General features: G+C 37.6%; 1 protein-coding gene across 12 annotated transcripts in view; it reads left to right on the top strand.

The window, feature by feature from the left end:
• Positions 1-17,712, top strand: part of NCOA1 (nuclear receptor coactivator 1) — a 259,310-nt gene that overhangs the window by 234,313 nt on the left and 7,285 nt on the right. For all 12 annotated transcript variants that reach the window (XR_014234946.1, XM_082357422.1, XM_082357413.1 and 9 more), the window contains 2 exons: positions 7,771-7,945; positions 13,290-13,473. Coding sequence is in view for 11 of the 12 variants with exons in the window: in XM_082357422.1 (XP_082213548.1) it covers positions 7,771-7,945; positions 13,290-13,473 (359 nt within the window). In the remaining variant the exon portion in view is untranslated. The remainder of the gene's footprint in view (positions 1-7,770; positions 7,946-13,289; positions 13,474-17,712) is intronic.

Below are 17,712 nucleotides of genomic sequence, written 5' to 3'. Positions count from 1 at the left end.
TGGGGAGAGGGAAGTGAGGAGGGGCAAGTTAGGGGTAAGGGATTAAGAGGCACAAACTACTATGTATAAAATAAATAAGCTACAAGGATATCTTGTGCAACACAGGGAATTTAGCCAATATTTTATAATGATTATAAATGGAATACAACCTTTAAAAATTGTGAATCCTGTGTCGTACACCTGAAACTTATATAGTATTGTACATCAACTATACTTCAATTAAAAATTATTTAACTAATTTAAAAAAATACAAAACAGTACTTCTGTCAGTTTTCAGTCATGCTCTTTAACGCTTCATCTCTGGAAAGCCAAGAAAGGATGACTTCTATCCACTCCTGTTTCTTGACTAAGCCTCCTAGAGAGGCAGTACTCCAAAACCCCATTTCCTATGAAGTTGACAAGATTTCCTTCAGCGTTTTGGGTCTAGTCTTTAATCTCTTGCAAGTCATATAGAACACAGTGATCGAGATAATGAATGGGTAGAGCTTCCTTCTTCTCCAGACAGTACAACCAGATGTGTTACTACCCATTGTAAGTGCTCTATCTGGTACCCGGATTTTTCTTCCAGTCCAACTTTTGATTGACAAAAAGTGCTTTTCACAAAATAAGATTTTTTTTTATAAAGTATCTGTACTACAAACAAACCCCAGAAGCTAGGTACAGTGGAGAGAGTAGTAGTTTTATCCAGTTGCAGTTTGAAATGAAATGGCAGAGCTTTCAGGTCTTCCATGAAAAAACAAAAGCACAGGGGGAAAATTGTTTTTCTGGAGAGTATAAGAACATTTAAAGGTTCAGTAGTTTAAATTTCTTCCGTTGCTCTAAGTTATAAACTTGCACTATCATGATCAGCAACCTGGTAGAAAGCTGCAAGACCAGGTTTTGTGTTGGTACAAGTTCAAGTTCTGGAGAAATTCCAACCTTTTCAAATCAAGCCTTCTCCAAGAAACAAAAAAACAAAAACCACCACATGTTTTTATAAATAAAGTTTTATTGGAACACATCCATGCTCATTAGTTTACATACAGTCTACAGCTGGCTTCACACAGTAGAGTTAAGTAGTTCTTACAGAAATGTTATGGCCTGCAAAACTGAAAATATTTACTATCTGGCCCTTTGCAGAAAAAGTTGGCTAATCCCTGTGTTAATTAATGATAGTAAAACCAAAGGATGAATAAAGTAGCTTTGCTTTAGTCCTTTGCTTTGGCATCTTTCAACTTAATATAGACCCAGAGTAAACGAAGGAACATGTAGGTCATAATAATGACAGCGTATGCTTTCTTTTATTTCTGAAAACAGAAAGTTATTGTAGACTATCATGCCATGATGATGAGTGCACAAGAACAGAATTAGACATTTAAAATTTATTTTATACTATGGTAATATTCAAATAAAATATGAGGGAAATTTAAAAAGAAATTTTTTGTACCTATTTCATGAATTCCTTGGAGCCAATCCAGAGCTCCCTCTTCTGTGAACTACAGTAAACATGCTACTCCGCTCACTCCTCCTGAGTGATGTCATCTACTCCTGTGGCTTCAGTGACTTCTACATGCTGATGACTTTCTTCTCTATATCTAAACCAGATCTCTCAGCTCATGTGAGAGACATACCTGAATTTTCTACCAGCACCCAAACTTGTCCAGAGCTAGGCTCATCAACTCCATTTCCCCTTCCCTCCATGCCTCAATGTTCCAGTTTAACAAACCTCTCAAGTTCCAAGAAAGAATACATACCTTGCTCTCTTCTACTTCTAGGCTTTTGTGTTTTCTGTATCCTTTGTCTAAAATGTCCTTCCCTCACCTGTCTCATTCCTGTTCCTCCCTCCCCCCAAAGATATCTCCTCTGGGAAGCCCTCCCTGACACTCCCAATCATAAGTACTCACCACTCTGTCTTTTTTTTTTTCTTAAAGTATGCTGGGGTTTTTTTAAATTTTTATTTACTTACTGGCTACGTTGGGTCTTTGTTGCTGCACGTGGGCTTTCTCTAGTTGTAGCAAGCAGGGGCTACTCTTCGCTGAGGTGCGCGGGCTTCTCATTGTGGTGGCTTCTCTTGTTGCAGAGCATGGGCTCTAGGCACGCAGGCTTCAGTAGTTGTGGCTCGCGGGCTCTAGAGCGCAGGCTCAGTAGTTGTGGCCCATGGCTTAGTTGCTCCGCAGTATGTGGGATCTTCCCAGACCAAGGATCGCACCCATGTCCCCTGCATTGGCAGGCGGATTCTTAACCACTGCGCCACCAGGGAAGCCCCACCCTCTCTTAGAGCCACTTGTTCATCAGCTGCCTTTCTTTTTAAACAGCAAGTTCCTTGAGAGAGCTAAGTGTGACCTTTTAAATCTTTGTTTCTCAAGTGCTTAGCACAGTGGTCTGGTGGGAAGAGTAGATGCTCAATGAATCTTTTAATGGAAAAATGAATCCTAATTCTAGTTGCTGCTGCCAGGTGGCTGTGGTGAAATTTATGGTCCAGCAGGGAGACTTAACATAATCAAAGATAGAACTGTAGAATTTTTAAACTAGAAGAAAGAAAATTGTCTGGTCCAAGGAATCCAAGGTCCAGTGCAGTGGCAGAACTGGGGCCAGAGCTCTACTCCTCCAAATTCATTATTCACAGACTGGTTCTTTATACTAAAACTAGGTCATCTGATAAGGAAAACATGGGCAGTTAGAATGTGAAATGAGGCCAGAAAAAAATGTCAAAAAGCATGCTGGGACTTCCCTGGTGGCACAGTGGATAGGAGTCCGCCTGTCAATGCAGGGGACACGGGTTCAATCCCTGGTCTGGGAAGATCCCACATGCTGCGGAGCAACTAAACCTGTGCGCCACAACTACTGAGCCTGCGCTCTAGATCCCAGGAGCCACAACTGCTGAGCCCACGAGCCACAACTGCTGAGCCTGCGTGCTACAACTACTGAAGCCCATGCACCTAGAGCCTGTACTCCACAACAGGAAAAGCCACCGCAATGAGAAGGCTGTGCACCACAACGAAGAGTAGCCCCCGCTCGCCGCAACTAGAGAAAGCCTGCGTGCAGCAATGAAGACCCAATGCAGCCAAAAATAAATAAATAAATTTATTTAAAAAAAAAAAAAGCATGCTGATGTACTTGAAGTCTTATTTATTAACTTTGATCCCATAGAATAATAGCCAGAATGTGATAAGTATCTTCCCCTCTCACATATATATTTTTCCTGAAATTATTTTATCATAAATAAGATTAAAAATGCATTAGGAACAGATAAGTATTTTTTTAAAGATCATAACCAAAATAGTTAAAAGTTAAAATGTAGAATTAATGCAAAGACAGGCAATACAAAAATGAAGATGATGGGGGGGAACCCACCCTCCAGAGTCATAAATGAAAAAAATAATTTCTCCATATATTCTAAGTCAAAATTATTTACCAGAGATTAAATTACATATGGAGGAAGCAGCAAGGAGAACAATATGTAGCTTTTTTTTTTTTAATAAATTTATTTATTTTATTTTTGGCTGTGCTGGGTCTTCAGTTGCTGCACGCCAGCTTTCTCTAGTTGCGGCAAGCGGGGGCTACTCTTCGTTGTGGTGCACAGGCTTCTCGTTGTGGTGGCTTCTCTTGTTGTGGAGCACAGGCTCTAAGCACGTGGACTTCAGTAGTTGCAGCACCCAGGCTCAGTAGGCTCAGTAGTTGTGGCTTGTGGGCCCTAGAGCACAGGCTCAGTAGTTGTGGTGCACGGGCTTAGTTGCTCCGCGGCATGTGGGATCTTCCCAGACCAGGGCTCGAACCTGTGTCCCCTGCATTGGCAGGCGGATTCTTAACCACTGCGCCACCAGGGAAGTCCCTGTAGCTTTATTTATATAAATTTTACTAAGAAAACAAGTAGCTAAACATTTAGTGAAAGAAAAAAATATAGAAAGTCTACAGTTGGCTCAACTTTCACAGAAAATTTAAAATATTTTAAAAACTGTAGCCTATAAAAAACAAAAGTGAATACTTTAACTACATATCTGGCTAGTTTAACCAAACAGAAAAAAGAGAAAAGTCATTGTATTAATAATAACAGAACACAAAATATACCGGAATCTACAATTATGTTTACAAGGAGACATTAAGGGCATAGAGACATACTTACGATATAATGATAAGGGAAAGAAGCAAGCCACAAAGTTAATGCAATATTTCATAGAGGAAGATTTGAAGGAATTATACTAAATTATGGGTAATCACATTATGATATTCTTTTTTCTGCACCTTTATAACTTTCTTTACCTCAACAGTATTTAACTGTGAAATGTATTTTGTCAGGAAAAAAATAAAAAATACAAAGTGCTAGCATAACAGAAAACATAAAAAGAAGCCTATTTTTACCTTTTAAATTTTTATGGACTTCCACTTTGGGTCAAGATGGAATAACAGGGACAAGATTTATTCTTCCATCTGAAGCAAACAAAAAATTGAGCAATAGTTGTAGAAATTGTCCAGACTGTGATGCGGGAAGGGGGAATCCAACAGGAGCGTGTGATTTCCTATAGTTGAGGCAATGGCACTTAGAGTCTGGGAAAGCCAAGGCAGGTAGAGGTTTTAGGGCACAGAACCAGAGAGAAGAGAGCCACACAGAGAGAGAAGCATGGGGATATATAGAGGGTCCTGCTCAGGTCTTCAGTTGAGAACCGATAAGTGTGTGTGTATACACAAACCGAGGCCAGGGAAAACCACCTGAAAAGAACGGAGGGAACATCTTCAGAGTTTACACAGGGCCAGTTCCTCTTCCCACCAGCCAGAATAGAAAACCTCAGAATTCACGGTGTCAAGTAGAATACTCAGAAATGTTTGTGCCTAAGTAGCAGGGCAAAATAAGCACCAGGCTAAACCCTGCTCTTGTCTCTTTAGGCACAACACCCAAAAGAATTAAAACTGTTACTGTGTAACCTATCCATGACCCAGACAAAAGTTGAAAATTTAAATTTAAAGGAATTTTTAAAATCTAGCACCTAACAAGGTAAAATTCACAAGCCCTGGAATCTGAATTTTTTCCTAATTACCAGACATGCAAAGATAAAGGAAAATAAAGCCAATAACAAGAAGAAAAATCAGTCATCAAAATCAACCCAGAAATTTCACAGGTGTTAGAATTAAAACAGTTATAAATTATACATTTATTCTGTATGTTCAAGAAGCTAGAGGAAAGCTTGAACGTGTTAACTAAAAGTATGAAAAACATAAATAAAACCAAAATGAAACTTCTTTTTTTTTTTTTTAAATAAGTGTGTTATTATTTTATTTTTTTTTAAATGAGAACCTCATTCTTTTTTTCTTTTTTTTTTTTAGTTAATTAATTAATTTATTAAAAAAAAATTTTTTTTTGGCTGTGTTGGGTCTTCGTTTCTATGCGAGGGCTTTCTCTAGTTGCGGCGAGCAGGGGCCACTCTTCATCGCGGTGCGCGGGCCTCTCACTATCGCGGCCTCTCTTGTTGCGGAGCACAAGCTCCAGACGCGCAGGCTCAGTAGTTGTGGCTCACGGGCCCAGTTGCTCCGTGGCATGTGGGATCTTCCCAGACCAGGGCTCGAACCCGTGTCCCCTGCGTTGGCAGGCAGATTCTCAACCACTGCACCACCAGGGAAGCCCCAAAATGAAACTTCTGGAGATAAAAACTACAGTGTCTAAGATGAAAAATATACTGGATGGGATAAGCAGCAGATTAGACATTATAAAAGAAAAGTTAGTGAACTTGAAGATACAACAATGGAAACTATACAAAATGAAATCAGAGAGAAAAAGACTGAAAAGGTAGTAATTTACTCCAAATTGATCTTATAATTACACAATCCATATCTAAATATCACCATGCTTTTGGGAGAAATTGACAAGCTTCTCCTACAATTTATATGGAAATGCAAAGGACCTAGAGTAGCCAAGACAGTTTTGCAAATTAAGAATAAAGTTGGGGGACTTCCCTGGTGGCGCAGTGGTTAAGAATCCGCCTGCCAATGCAGGGGACACTGGTTCGATCCCTGGTCTGGGAAGATCCCACATGCCGCGGAGCAGCTAAGCCTGTGCACCACAACTACTGAGCCTGCACTCTAGAGCCCGCGAGCCACAACTACTGAAGCCCGTGCACTTAGAGCCCGTGCTCCGCAATAAGAGAAGCGACCACAATGAGAAGCCCACGCACCGCAACAAAGAGTAGTCCCCACTCGCCACAACTAGAGAAAGCCTGAGCACAACTACGAAGACCCAACACAGCTAAAAATAAAAATAAATAAATAAATAAATTTATTAAAAAAAAAGAATAAAGTTGGTTGACTACCAGTTTCAAAAATTATCATAAAGGTACAGCAATCAAGACAGTATAGTATTAGTACAAGTATAGACATACAGATCACTGCAACAGAATAAAAAGTCCAGATATAAACCCTTACTTTTATGGTCAGTTGATTTTCAACACAGTTATATCAATGGTTACTAATAAGCACTATCCTGAATAAAAAGGAACAAACTACTGATAAATGCTACCTCAGCGTAATGTTTCACTCAACATTATGCTGAGAAAAAGACACCAGATACAAAAGACCTCACATGATTACATTTATATGAAGTTTCCAATAGAAGGCAAATCTGTAGGGACAGAAAGCAGATCAATGGTTGCCTGAAGCTAGAGGTGGGAGTGGGAATTGACTGCAAACACAAGGGAATTTGAGATACGATGAAAATGTCTAAACTGGATTGTGGTACTGGTTGCACAACTCTATAAATTTACTAAAAATCATTGACTTGCGCAGTTCAGTGGGTGAATTTGATGCTATATAGATTACATATCAGTAAAGCTTAAAAAAAAGGCAGGGAAGGGAAGCAGGGCCCATAAAGACAACTGAGGAGGAGCGGCTGACAATACTTTCTCACTTTTCATTTCATGCATGGGTTTTTCTTACCTTTTTCCTCTTCAACTTATTTTTTTAAAATTATTTTTATTAATGCATACTTGACATAATATTATATTAGTTTCAGGTGTATAACATGATGATTTGATATTTGTATATATTATAAAATGATCACCACAGTAAGTCCAATTACCATCTACTACTGTACATAGTTACAATTTTTTTTTCTCATGATGAGAACTTTCAAGATCCACTCTCCTAGCTACTTTCAAATATGCAGTATGATATTATTAACTATAGTCACTGTGCTATACATTACATCCCCGTGACTTATTTTTTTCTTCTCGTTCTACTGAGATATAAATGACATACAGCACTGTATGAGTTTAAGGTATACAGCATAATGATTTGACTTACTTCATACATCATGAAATGTTTATCACAAGTTTAGTGAACATCTGTCGTCGTGTATCCTTTTCAACTTATTTTTATTACACAAGTAATCTGTCATGTGTGCTCATATTTGTTTTTTACATAGTGAATATCTGTCATCGTGTATCCTTCTCAACTTACTTTTGTTACACAAGTAATCTGTCATGTGTGCTCATATTTGTTTTTTACACTTAAAAATTCATGTAGTCAGAAAAGAACAGAAAAGAAAATCATACATAATCATGGTACCCAAATCAATATCTTAGTGAATGGAAACGTTCTTCCAAATCTCTTTTATATGTTTATTTATCTATCTGTTTATACTGAAATTTCCTGTTTTGTTTTTAAGGAACTGAAATTTTTCCTACTCTGTTGAATAGGCTGTTTCTAACTATATTATGACAGATCCTTCTGGGGTTTTTTTTTTTCTTTTATGGGGTTAATAAATGTATAGTGTATTCACATAAATTAATTTGTGTCGATTTGTAGGAATGGTTCCCCAAGGTGAGGCCAACTTTTCTCCATCTCTAAGCCCTGGGAGCTCCATGGTGCCGATGCCAATCCCTCCTCCTCAGAGCTCTCTGCTCCAGCAGACTCCGCCCACTTCTGGCTACCAGTCACCAGACATGAAGGCCTGGCAGCAAGGAGCAATGGGAAACAACAAGTAAGGGGGCATTTTTATATATGAGCATCCCTGATACTGTGCAGCACATAAGAACAAATACGGCTTCACCATCCAAATAGAAGATTATTAGCTACTATCCATTCGCAAATTCAAGGAACTGAATTTTATGTTACCAGCAAATAGCGATTTTTAAGTCCTTTAAGTTTCAAGTCAATTTTAAGGCAAATTTGTGTGTTTACAGTACAGAAAAGTAGTATAGTGGCCCCCAACCTTTTCATCCCACTCCCAGCGCACCTGAAGAATATGATCGACTCCTATGAGTAACAGAGCTTCGCTGGGACAGATATAGGAATGAGTACTTTTTAAAAAATCATTCTTTATAAAAACACTTAAAAATCTTAAAAATCTAAAGCAAGAATGGCAAAATGTTAGAATTCAATAGAGCTGAATAGTGGGCACACGGTTTCACTCTTCTCAGTATGTTTGAAGGATTTCATAGCAACAGCAAAGGTTTTTAAGTCTTCTAAGGTTATTCTACCCTACCTAGCTTTTTGAATCTCTAGATTTTCAGTGGCCTTATTTTACCCATTTTACTGAGAATTATCTTACTAAAGTCATTTTTCCCCCCAAATCGTGGCTGCTGAACTTTTCACACATCACTTGAGCTTTATGAAGGTTTTAATTTGGTTGTGTCTTGGTTCTAATGACAGGGAAGCAGTTTGATCTGACAACATAATAAGTAAGGTAGTTAAAGTTGAAAACTTAAGACCATATTCTCTTAAAGTTCATTGAAAGGTAAGAGAGGAAATCTTCCTGTTAGAGAACTGTGCAGCTCTCAGTGAGGACTGATGTAAACTAGGTAGAAATGGAACAGTCTATGTGATGTGCAAGAACTTAGTCTTCTACTGTGTTCTAATCCCAGCTTCCTAAACTCACTTTAGATTCCATGGTCCATCCTTATAATTACTCCCTTACAGGCACTCTCAGCTCCCTTGCCCACCTCTCCCTCTGTTGCACTTATGCCTAGCAAAATGCTCCCTAATGAAATCCAACTAAACTCTTGCTCCATACCTACACCTAAGCATCTGAATGTACCTTGAGAAAAAAAAACAGTCATGCTGACAGATCTGCTCCCCTTCACAGTTAAATCCCTTCCTCTCCTTCCATTTCTTATTGAATCTGTCAGGCTTTCATCCCTACCATTCCACCAAAAGTATTCTTATCAAGGTCCTTAATGTCCTTTACAGTGCCAAATGCAATGAGCATTGATAGCACTTGACATATTTGAGCATGTACTCTTTCTTGGAGCTCTGTCTTCGTTTGGTTTCTGGAACAACTTTCTCTCCTGAGAAAGGTGACTCTCTTCCTAACCCTCAGTCTCCTCTGCTGGATCTTCCTCATCTCACTGACCTCCATTTTAGGGCCTCAGAGCTCATTCTAGGACCTCTTCCCCATATCTGCTTGCTCCCTTAGTTACATCATTCAGTCTTACTGATATAAATGCCTATCCCTATGCTTATGACTCCTAAATTTAAGTCTCTAGCCCAGACTTCTCCCCTGAACACCATACTGTATATACCACAGCCTAATGGACATCTCTACTTAGAAGTCTAATAGGCATCTCAAACTTAACATGACAAAAACTAAAGTGATATTCTTCCCCAAACCTGCTCGTCTCATACTTTTTTCACATCTCAATAAACAACTCTATTCTTCCAGTTATTCAGAAGAAAATCTTTTCTCTTTCTCTCACATCCCACATCAAACATCCATCAGCAAATCACATCAGCTTCTTAGCAGCTCTCACTCCTTACTGTCCCACTTGTACACTTTAGTGCAAGCCAGCATCATCCTTTTCCTAGACCACTGCAGTGGCCTCCTGTCTTCCTGCTTCCACCCTTGCTCCACTACAGTTTAGTCTCCACATGGTAGCCAGAGTGATGCTTTTAAAACATGAGGCAAGATATCAGCCCTTTACTCACAACACTCCAACTTATTCAAAATACCATATAGGGCCTCTGATGCCCTACATAATCTTGCTCCAGGATACCTCTCTGACCTCATCTGCTATTCTCATCACTCATTCTGCCGTACTGGCTTCTGTTTATTCCTCTGTTCCTCAGATGTGCCAAGTACATTGCAAACTCAGGGCCTTTGCATTTTTAAATCCCTCTGCTGGAACGTTCTTCTCTCAGTAGCCACATGGATTTCTCTCTCATACTTAAGTCTCTTCTTAAAAAATGTCACTTTATTAGACATAGATATTGAATGTCACCATATTAAACTTCCCTGACCATCATTTCTAAACAGCATTTCCCGCCTCTTGGTCCCTCCTTTCCCTTCTTTATTTCTCTTTATCATGCTTAACATCTGACATAGTGTGTGTTAGTCTATTTATGGTCTGTCTCCTCCAACTAGAATATAAGCCTCAGAAGAGCAAGGACTTTTTGTTTACTTGTATATGTCCATCCTTTAGAACAAGTAAGCACTTAATATACGTCTGTTGAACAAATGAGTGTAGAGATTCCCTATTCCTACCTAAGTCGTTTTTTGGATGCAGATTCAAATATGGACTTGAGTTTTTGTTGTACTTTAGCAGTTTCTATGAACTTTTGACTTTCCCAAATCATTTGAGAAAGAAAATAGTTATCACCAACTCTTCAAACATTTACACTTGCTTATTTGGTTCATGTATAAAAGTTTATTAGTCAACACAGGCAGCATATAGTTTGTGATCACTCACTGTCTCTTTTGCACAGTGCGAGATACCACAAGGAACTGGGGAAAACAGCCCCTGTTGTCAACTTACCTAGAGTGTAGTTAGTGACAGGAGTAGATCGGAGAGAAGTAAAACATGAAACAAAGACTCATTAAGCAGAATGATGTAATAGAGCTCAGAGACAGTGTAATGTGATTCTTTTTCATTATCTCTTTGGTAGCAAGAGAAATAAAGGGTTAAACAAACTTATTTGTCCAGGAACTGGACAGTGTTTCTGTGTAACTCTAGTCACAAAGGAGAATCCCAGGGCTTATTAGCATTTTAAAGGCAGAGGTCTGTGGTTTAACCCTTTGTTTCTGAGACTTATTTGACCAGGGACTCCTCCTTGCTTGTTAATACCTGTAATATCTATGGAACCTACTTTAGGCCAAAGTTGTCATCTTTCCCTTTTCCCCCCATGATTTAAGGGCTACCAAATACCTGGTGCTAGTGTAAGGAAACTGTGATAACTGCCATGAGGCCAATCAGGAAAGCAGGTGAGGGAGGGGTCCAGGAAAGTGTGAGGAAGGGGTCCTTCATGCATTGGGCCTAAGGTGCCAGTGAACCCCACAGTCTATTCCAGGACCTGGAACAGTGATTGATGCTGCAGAAGGGCTTGATCTTCTTCCCATGAGGGAAGAAACTAAAATGGAACTATTGGCAGGAGTAGTTTGAAAGAACTTAGGCTAATATACAGTCCCAAATATAATTTGAAAAGAAATTAAATCCTAAACTTTTTTCACTAAGTATGACATCATTGCAGTCCTTGAAGCTGCTGCATGCATTAACTTACATAGCCCTGCGCCTCCACAGTGGTGATTTATGTATCAGTTGACAAATGAGCACTGTCTAAGGCAGAAATGTTCTCATTAGAAACTGGGCAGTAGACTAATGGTTTTTTTCCTCATCTTTAGCTGTGGGGACACTGTCTGACAAGCATACACACTGTACAGACATTAATGGTCCACAGATGCATTATTGACCATTTCCTAGGCATATAATTTTCTTTGAGCATTTGTGTTTTATAATTACTTGGGGAAAATTTGCTACTTTTCTTCAGACATGATGAATAGGCTGTTTCTCAGCCTGTTAATTTCAGTATGATTACCTTAACTTACCAGAAGCTGTAAATGTTAGTACATCCTGCTTACCTCCCAAGAGCAAGCAAGGAATAGATAAGCCATTGATGGGATAAATAATTTTTGAAATCAAATTCTTCAGAATAAACATTAAAATAGGTGGAATTTTACCAGCAGCTTATTGTTTAAAAATTGATAATCACAAAACATTTGGTGTTTTTTTTGGAACTTACCAAAGACATAGTTCATATTATTTTCCTTTAGATGTGTATATCTGTATCACTTAGAATCTGGGGGGTTCAGATATAAAGTTTCAAATTGTATTTACTTGGAGTTTATTCCATACTATTCTATCTACTAATAGAAACTGGTTTAACATTTGAGGTCCTTGGGGTAACCACAGTCCAGACCTTGGTGGTGAAGAAGGAAGTCTAAAACAAGTCCTCTGAAAACCATAATTGGCATTGCATTTTGCTTCCTAGAAAAGACATGAAGCTATCTTCAGGCCTGAGAAAACCTTTGAAGTCTTCAAAAATATTACATTTTCCAAATAAAAATATCTGGTATATACTTCTTGGTTTCCTCTTAGTTTATAGCATATTGAAAGCGGCCAGAAGCTGAATCCTTGAGAAGTGACAGCAAGCGGTAGGACACTGAATAAAGGCTCTCGAATTTTAATGTGCATAAGTAGTTAGAAATGCAGCTTTCCATACCCACGCCCAGAAAATATGATTCACTAGGGCTGGGGTAAGGCCTGAGAGTCTCAATTTTCAATGAATACCAGGGAATTCTCTTGCAGATGGTCTCTGGACTACACTTCAAAAAACATGGGTATACATACAGTAAAATCTATCAACAAAAGCAACTGAACCTCATCAGTTGACAGCACTGAGTAATAATCCATGTCCACAATTCATTCATTCATCAGATATTTACTGAGTGCCTGCTGTTGTATGTCATTTATTAGTAGAGACAAGGAATAAATGGAACAGAATATCATCACTCCCCCCAGGTGTTAAGTCTAAGAGGATATACAAGCAATCACAATATAAGAGTGCTACCTTTGAATCATTCATTCCTTTGTTAATTTATTCAATGAACATTTATTGAAGATTGATATATATGCCAGGTACTTTGCTTAAATAGGATATTCTCTGTTTAAGAAGATAAAATAGTGTAATAAATTTTAGAATGATTTTGTTGTTTAAATGGGTAAACTTCAGTTATCTGGAAGATTTACTTATGTGGAAAACTTCCTTTCTTAGTTATTTGAATAATTGAAGTTTAACAACTCTGATACTAAGCCAGATAATTATGACTTAAAATGAGGTCTTTTTAGTTATTAAACCCCTTGGGCAGAGTTCAAAGTGCATCTGAATGATACTTAGTTCTTATATATTATAATAAGATAAAATCTTACACATAACTTAGGAATATAAAATATTTTCTTTGGAATTCCATCTAATAATTTAGAAAAAGAGTCCAGTCACGTTATCCCCATGTTCACGATCAGTGGATGTAATTGAGATTGTTTTTGAGTTAACAGTGTGTTCAGTCAAGCTGTCCAGAACCAGCCCACGCCTGCACAGCCAGGAGTGTACAACAATATGAGCATCACCGTGTCCATGGCAGGTGGAAACACAAATGTTCAGAACATGAACCCAATGATGGGCCAGATGCAGATGAGCTCTTTGCAGATGCCAGGCATGAATACTGTGTGCCCTGAGCAGGTAAGTGGCACAACTGGCACACTTGCTACACACACACATAGTGCTCTACATCACACCACACTGCAATTCATTATTCCAAGGAAATCAGGAATGTTCAGTTACCTGTCAAAAATAACCACACTTCTTTTTCTTTCCCACTATCTTTTGATAATTACTATTTATTAAGATATACAATGGAAATTTTGACAGACCTTGTAAGATTGTAGTCTCATGAGATTTTAGTGTTTTAGATTTATTATAAAAATGATACATATAATACATTGACTTGGAACTTACCCCTTTATATTTTGAACACATTTTCTTCATTTCTCCCTTTCAGTTCAACAAACTCAGTACTTACTATATACAAAGGTAGCTCTGTGGGCAATAATATTAACAAGTTGGGGAGACACAACATGAACAAAGGATTAGTTGAATAATAGGACAGAACAGCTGTGTAAGAGATGGACCCTATAGGACTGTACATATATTTCTGTCAGATTAGGGGTATATACAGTTAACTACGGAGGGTTTAAAAGAAAAAGGGTCTGATTAGGAAAGTCTTCATGGGAAATTTGCCTGAAGAAAGAGATAGAAAAGAATATTCAAGACTGGTTAGCACAGCATGACCTGGACAGGAATAGATGTTGAAAAGCCTAATGAATGTTAAGGGGATGTTTATATTATATTTAGAGCAGAATTTATGTGGTAAGCTTTTTAGGGGGTGTTGCAGGCCACCTAAATGTTTAGTTTATCTTGGAGCCTCCTAAAGATTTTTAAGGAAAGAATGACTAAATTCGAAGTGATATTTAAAAAAATCTTTGGGTAACTATTCTATCATCAACCACAAAGTAGACTATGGTGACTCAGCTATGACCATATAGCCATAATGTATAGCAAGTCTTAAAAAACATGTAAACACTGATTACCTTTTCTATAGAATTCCTTTTTGATATGAATTAAAAAAAAAGAAAAGTCCCCATTCACCAGGTATTAGCCTAACGAAGTTAGCAGGGAAAAAAACAACAACTTAGGAACTTCCCTGGTGGCGCAGTGGTTAAGAATCTGCCTGCCAACGCAGGGGACACGGGTTCGAGCCCTACTCTGGGAAGATCCCACATATCGCGGAGCAACTAAGCCCATGCACCACAACTACTGAGCCTGTGTTCTAGAGCCTGTGTGCCACAACTACTGAAGCCCGTGTGCCTAGAGCCTGTGCTCCACAACAAGAGAAGCCACTGCAATGAGAAGTCTGCGCACTGCAACAAAGAGTAGCCCCCACTCGCAGCAACTAGGGAAAGCCCACGCGCAGCAACGAAAACCCAATGCAGCCAAAAATAAAATTACTTAATTAATTTTTTTTAAAAAATAGAACTTTATTAAAAAAAAAACCCCAACAACTTAGTGATATCTTATAGCAAAATAAAAGAACTAAATAGGATTGTTTCTTGTCCTTGTTGTTATCTTGTCGTATTTCAGTTATTAGAATTATTCACTATCTCCAGTATATTAAGACAGAATAATAAAAAATAAAATGAATTAGGTAAAAAGAATATTACATTTAAAATGTATTTCTTATATAGTTGGGTCTTGCTTTTTTATTCAGTTTGACAATCTCTGCCTTTCAATTGGAGTGGCTAGCCCATTTACATTTAATGTGATTATTGATATTGCTATTGAAGATTTAAATCTCTCATCTTATTTATTTTCTCTTTGTCCCATCTTGCCTTTTTTGGTTTAATTGAATATTTTAATTCATTTTATCTCCTTTGTTGGTTTATTAGCTATAAATAACTCTTGCTGTTTTACTGGTGCTTTAGAGTTTATAGTATACATCTTTGTTGCCATCTACCTTCAGATGCTATTATATCACCTCATATAAATATAAAAATCTCACAATGGTTTATTTCTATTTCTCCCCTCCTGTGCTATTGTTGTACATACATATCATATCTACATATGTTATATACCCCACAATATGTTGTTAGTACTTTTTTACTTTACTTTTTTTACTTTAAACAGTCAATAATATTTTTTAAAGTTTAAATAAGTAGTTTTTATATTTCACACATAGTTATTTCCAGTGTTCTTCATTCCTTGGTGTAGATCCAAATTTCCATCTAGTATCATTCTCCTTCTTCCTGAAGGTCTTCATTTTTTATAGTGCACGTCTGCTAGTGATGAATTCTTTCAGCTTTTGTATGTCTGAAAAAGTTTTTGTTTCACCATCATCTTTGAAAGGTCTTTTCTCTGAATTCTAGGTTGGTAGTTTTAGCTTTCAGTACTTTAAAGACATTGCTCCACTGTATTTCTGATGAGATATCTGCTGTCATTTTATCTTTGTTCCTCTGGCTGCTTCTAAGATTACTCTCTTTATCACTGGTTTTAGGCAGTTTGATTATGATATGCCTTAGTGTGATTTTCTTCATGGTTCTTGTGCTTGGGGTTCAGTAAGCCTCTTGATTCACAGGTGTATAATTTGCATCAAATTTGGAAAAGTATTGGCCATTATTTCTTCAGATATTTTTTCTGTCACCAACCCCCTCCTTCCTTCAGAGACTCTAATTACACATATCATAGGCCATTTGAGTTATCCTACAGTTCACTGATTTTCTGGGTTTGGAGTTTTTTAAGGGGGTATGAGATCAGTCATTTTTTTCTCTGTGTGTTTCATTTTGGATAGTTTTTATTGCTATAGCTTCAGATTCACAGTTCTTTTCTTTTGCAATATCTGAATGTTTTATCTAGTGTATTTTTTATCTCAGACATTGCTATTTTCATCTCTAGAAATTCACTTTGGACCCTTTTTATATCTTCCATATCTCTAACATGTTCAGTCTTTCCTCTGTCTTCTTGAATATGTGGAATATGGTTATTATAATAACTGTCTTAATATTCTTGCTTGTCACTTCTAGCATCTGCATCATTTTAGGATTGGCTTCAATTAATTGATTTTTCACTTAATTATGGATCATATTTTTCTGCTACTTTGTTCTTTTATTTTATTTTAAAAAAATTTTATTGAAGCAGCATTGATTCCAATGTTGTGTTAATTTCTGCTTTACAGCAAAGTGATTCAGTTATACTTATATATACATTCTTTTTTAATATTCTTTTCCATTATGGTTTATCACAGGATGTTTAATATAGTTCCCTGTGCTGTACAGTAGGACCTTATTGTTTATCCATCCTATGTATAATAGTTTGCATCTGCTAATCCCAAACTCCCAGTCCTTCCTTACCCTACCCCCTCGCCCCCATGGCAACCACAAGTCTGTTGTCTATGTCTGTGAGTCTGTTTTTGTTTCGCAGATATGTTCATTTGTGTCGTATTTTAGATTCCACATATAAGTGATATCATATGGTATTTGTCTTTCTCTTTCTGACTGACTTCGCTTAGTATGATAATCTCTAAGTCCATCCATGTTGTTGCAAATGGCATTATTTCATTCTTTTTAATGGCTGAGTAATATTCCATTGTATATATATACCACATCTTCTTTATCCATTTATCTGTTGATGGACATTTAGGTTGTTTCCATGTCTTGGCTATTGTAAATAGTGGTGCTGTGAACATAGGGCTGCATGTATCTTTACAAATTATAGTTTTGTCGGGGTATATGCCCAGGAGTGGGATTGCTGGATATGGCAACGCTAGTTTTAGTTTTTTGAGGAACCTCCATACTATCTCCATAGTGGCTGCACCAATTTACATTCCCACCAGCAGTGTAAGAGGGTTCCCTTTTCTCCACACCTTCTCCAGCATTTATTGTTTGTAGACTTTTTCATGATGGCCATTCTGACCGGTGTGAAGTGGTACCTCATTGTAAGTCATAGTTTGGGTTTGCATTTTTCTTATAATTAGCGATGATGAGCATCTTTTCATGTGCCTGTTGGCCATCTGTGTGTCTTCTTTGGAGAAATGTCTATTTAGGTCTTCTGCCCATTTTTCGATTGGGTTGTTTGTTTCTTTGTTGTTGAATTGTATGAGCTATTTGTATATTTTGGAAATTAATCCCTTGTCAGTCACATCTTTTGCAAATATTTTCTCCCAGTCTGTAGGTTGTCTTTTCGTTTTGTTTTTGGTTTCCTTTGCTGTGCAAAAGCTTATAAGTTTGACTAGTTCCCATTGGTTTATTTTTGCTTTTATTTCTATTGCCTTGGGAGACTGACCTAAGAAAACATTGGTACAATTTATGTCAGAGTCTGCTACTTTGCATACCTGGTAATTTTTTATTGGATCCCAGACATGTGAATTTT

Source organism: Balaenoptera borealis (genome assembly GCF_965194805.1).
Source record: "Balaenoptera borealis genome assembly, chromosome: 15".
NCBI lineage: Eukaryota > Metazoa > Chordata > Mammalia > Artiodactyla > Balaenopteridae > Balaenoptera > Balaenoptera borealis.
This window is presented reverse-complemented; position numbering and strand designations above follow the sequence as displayed.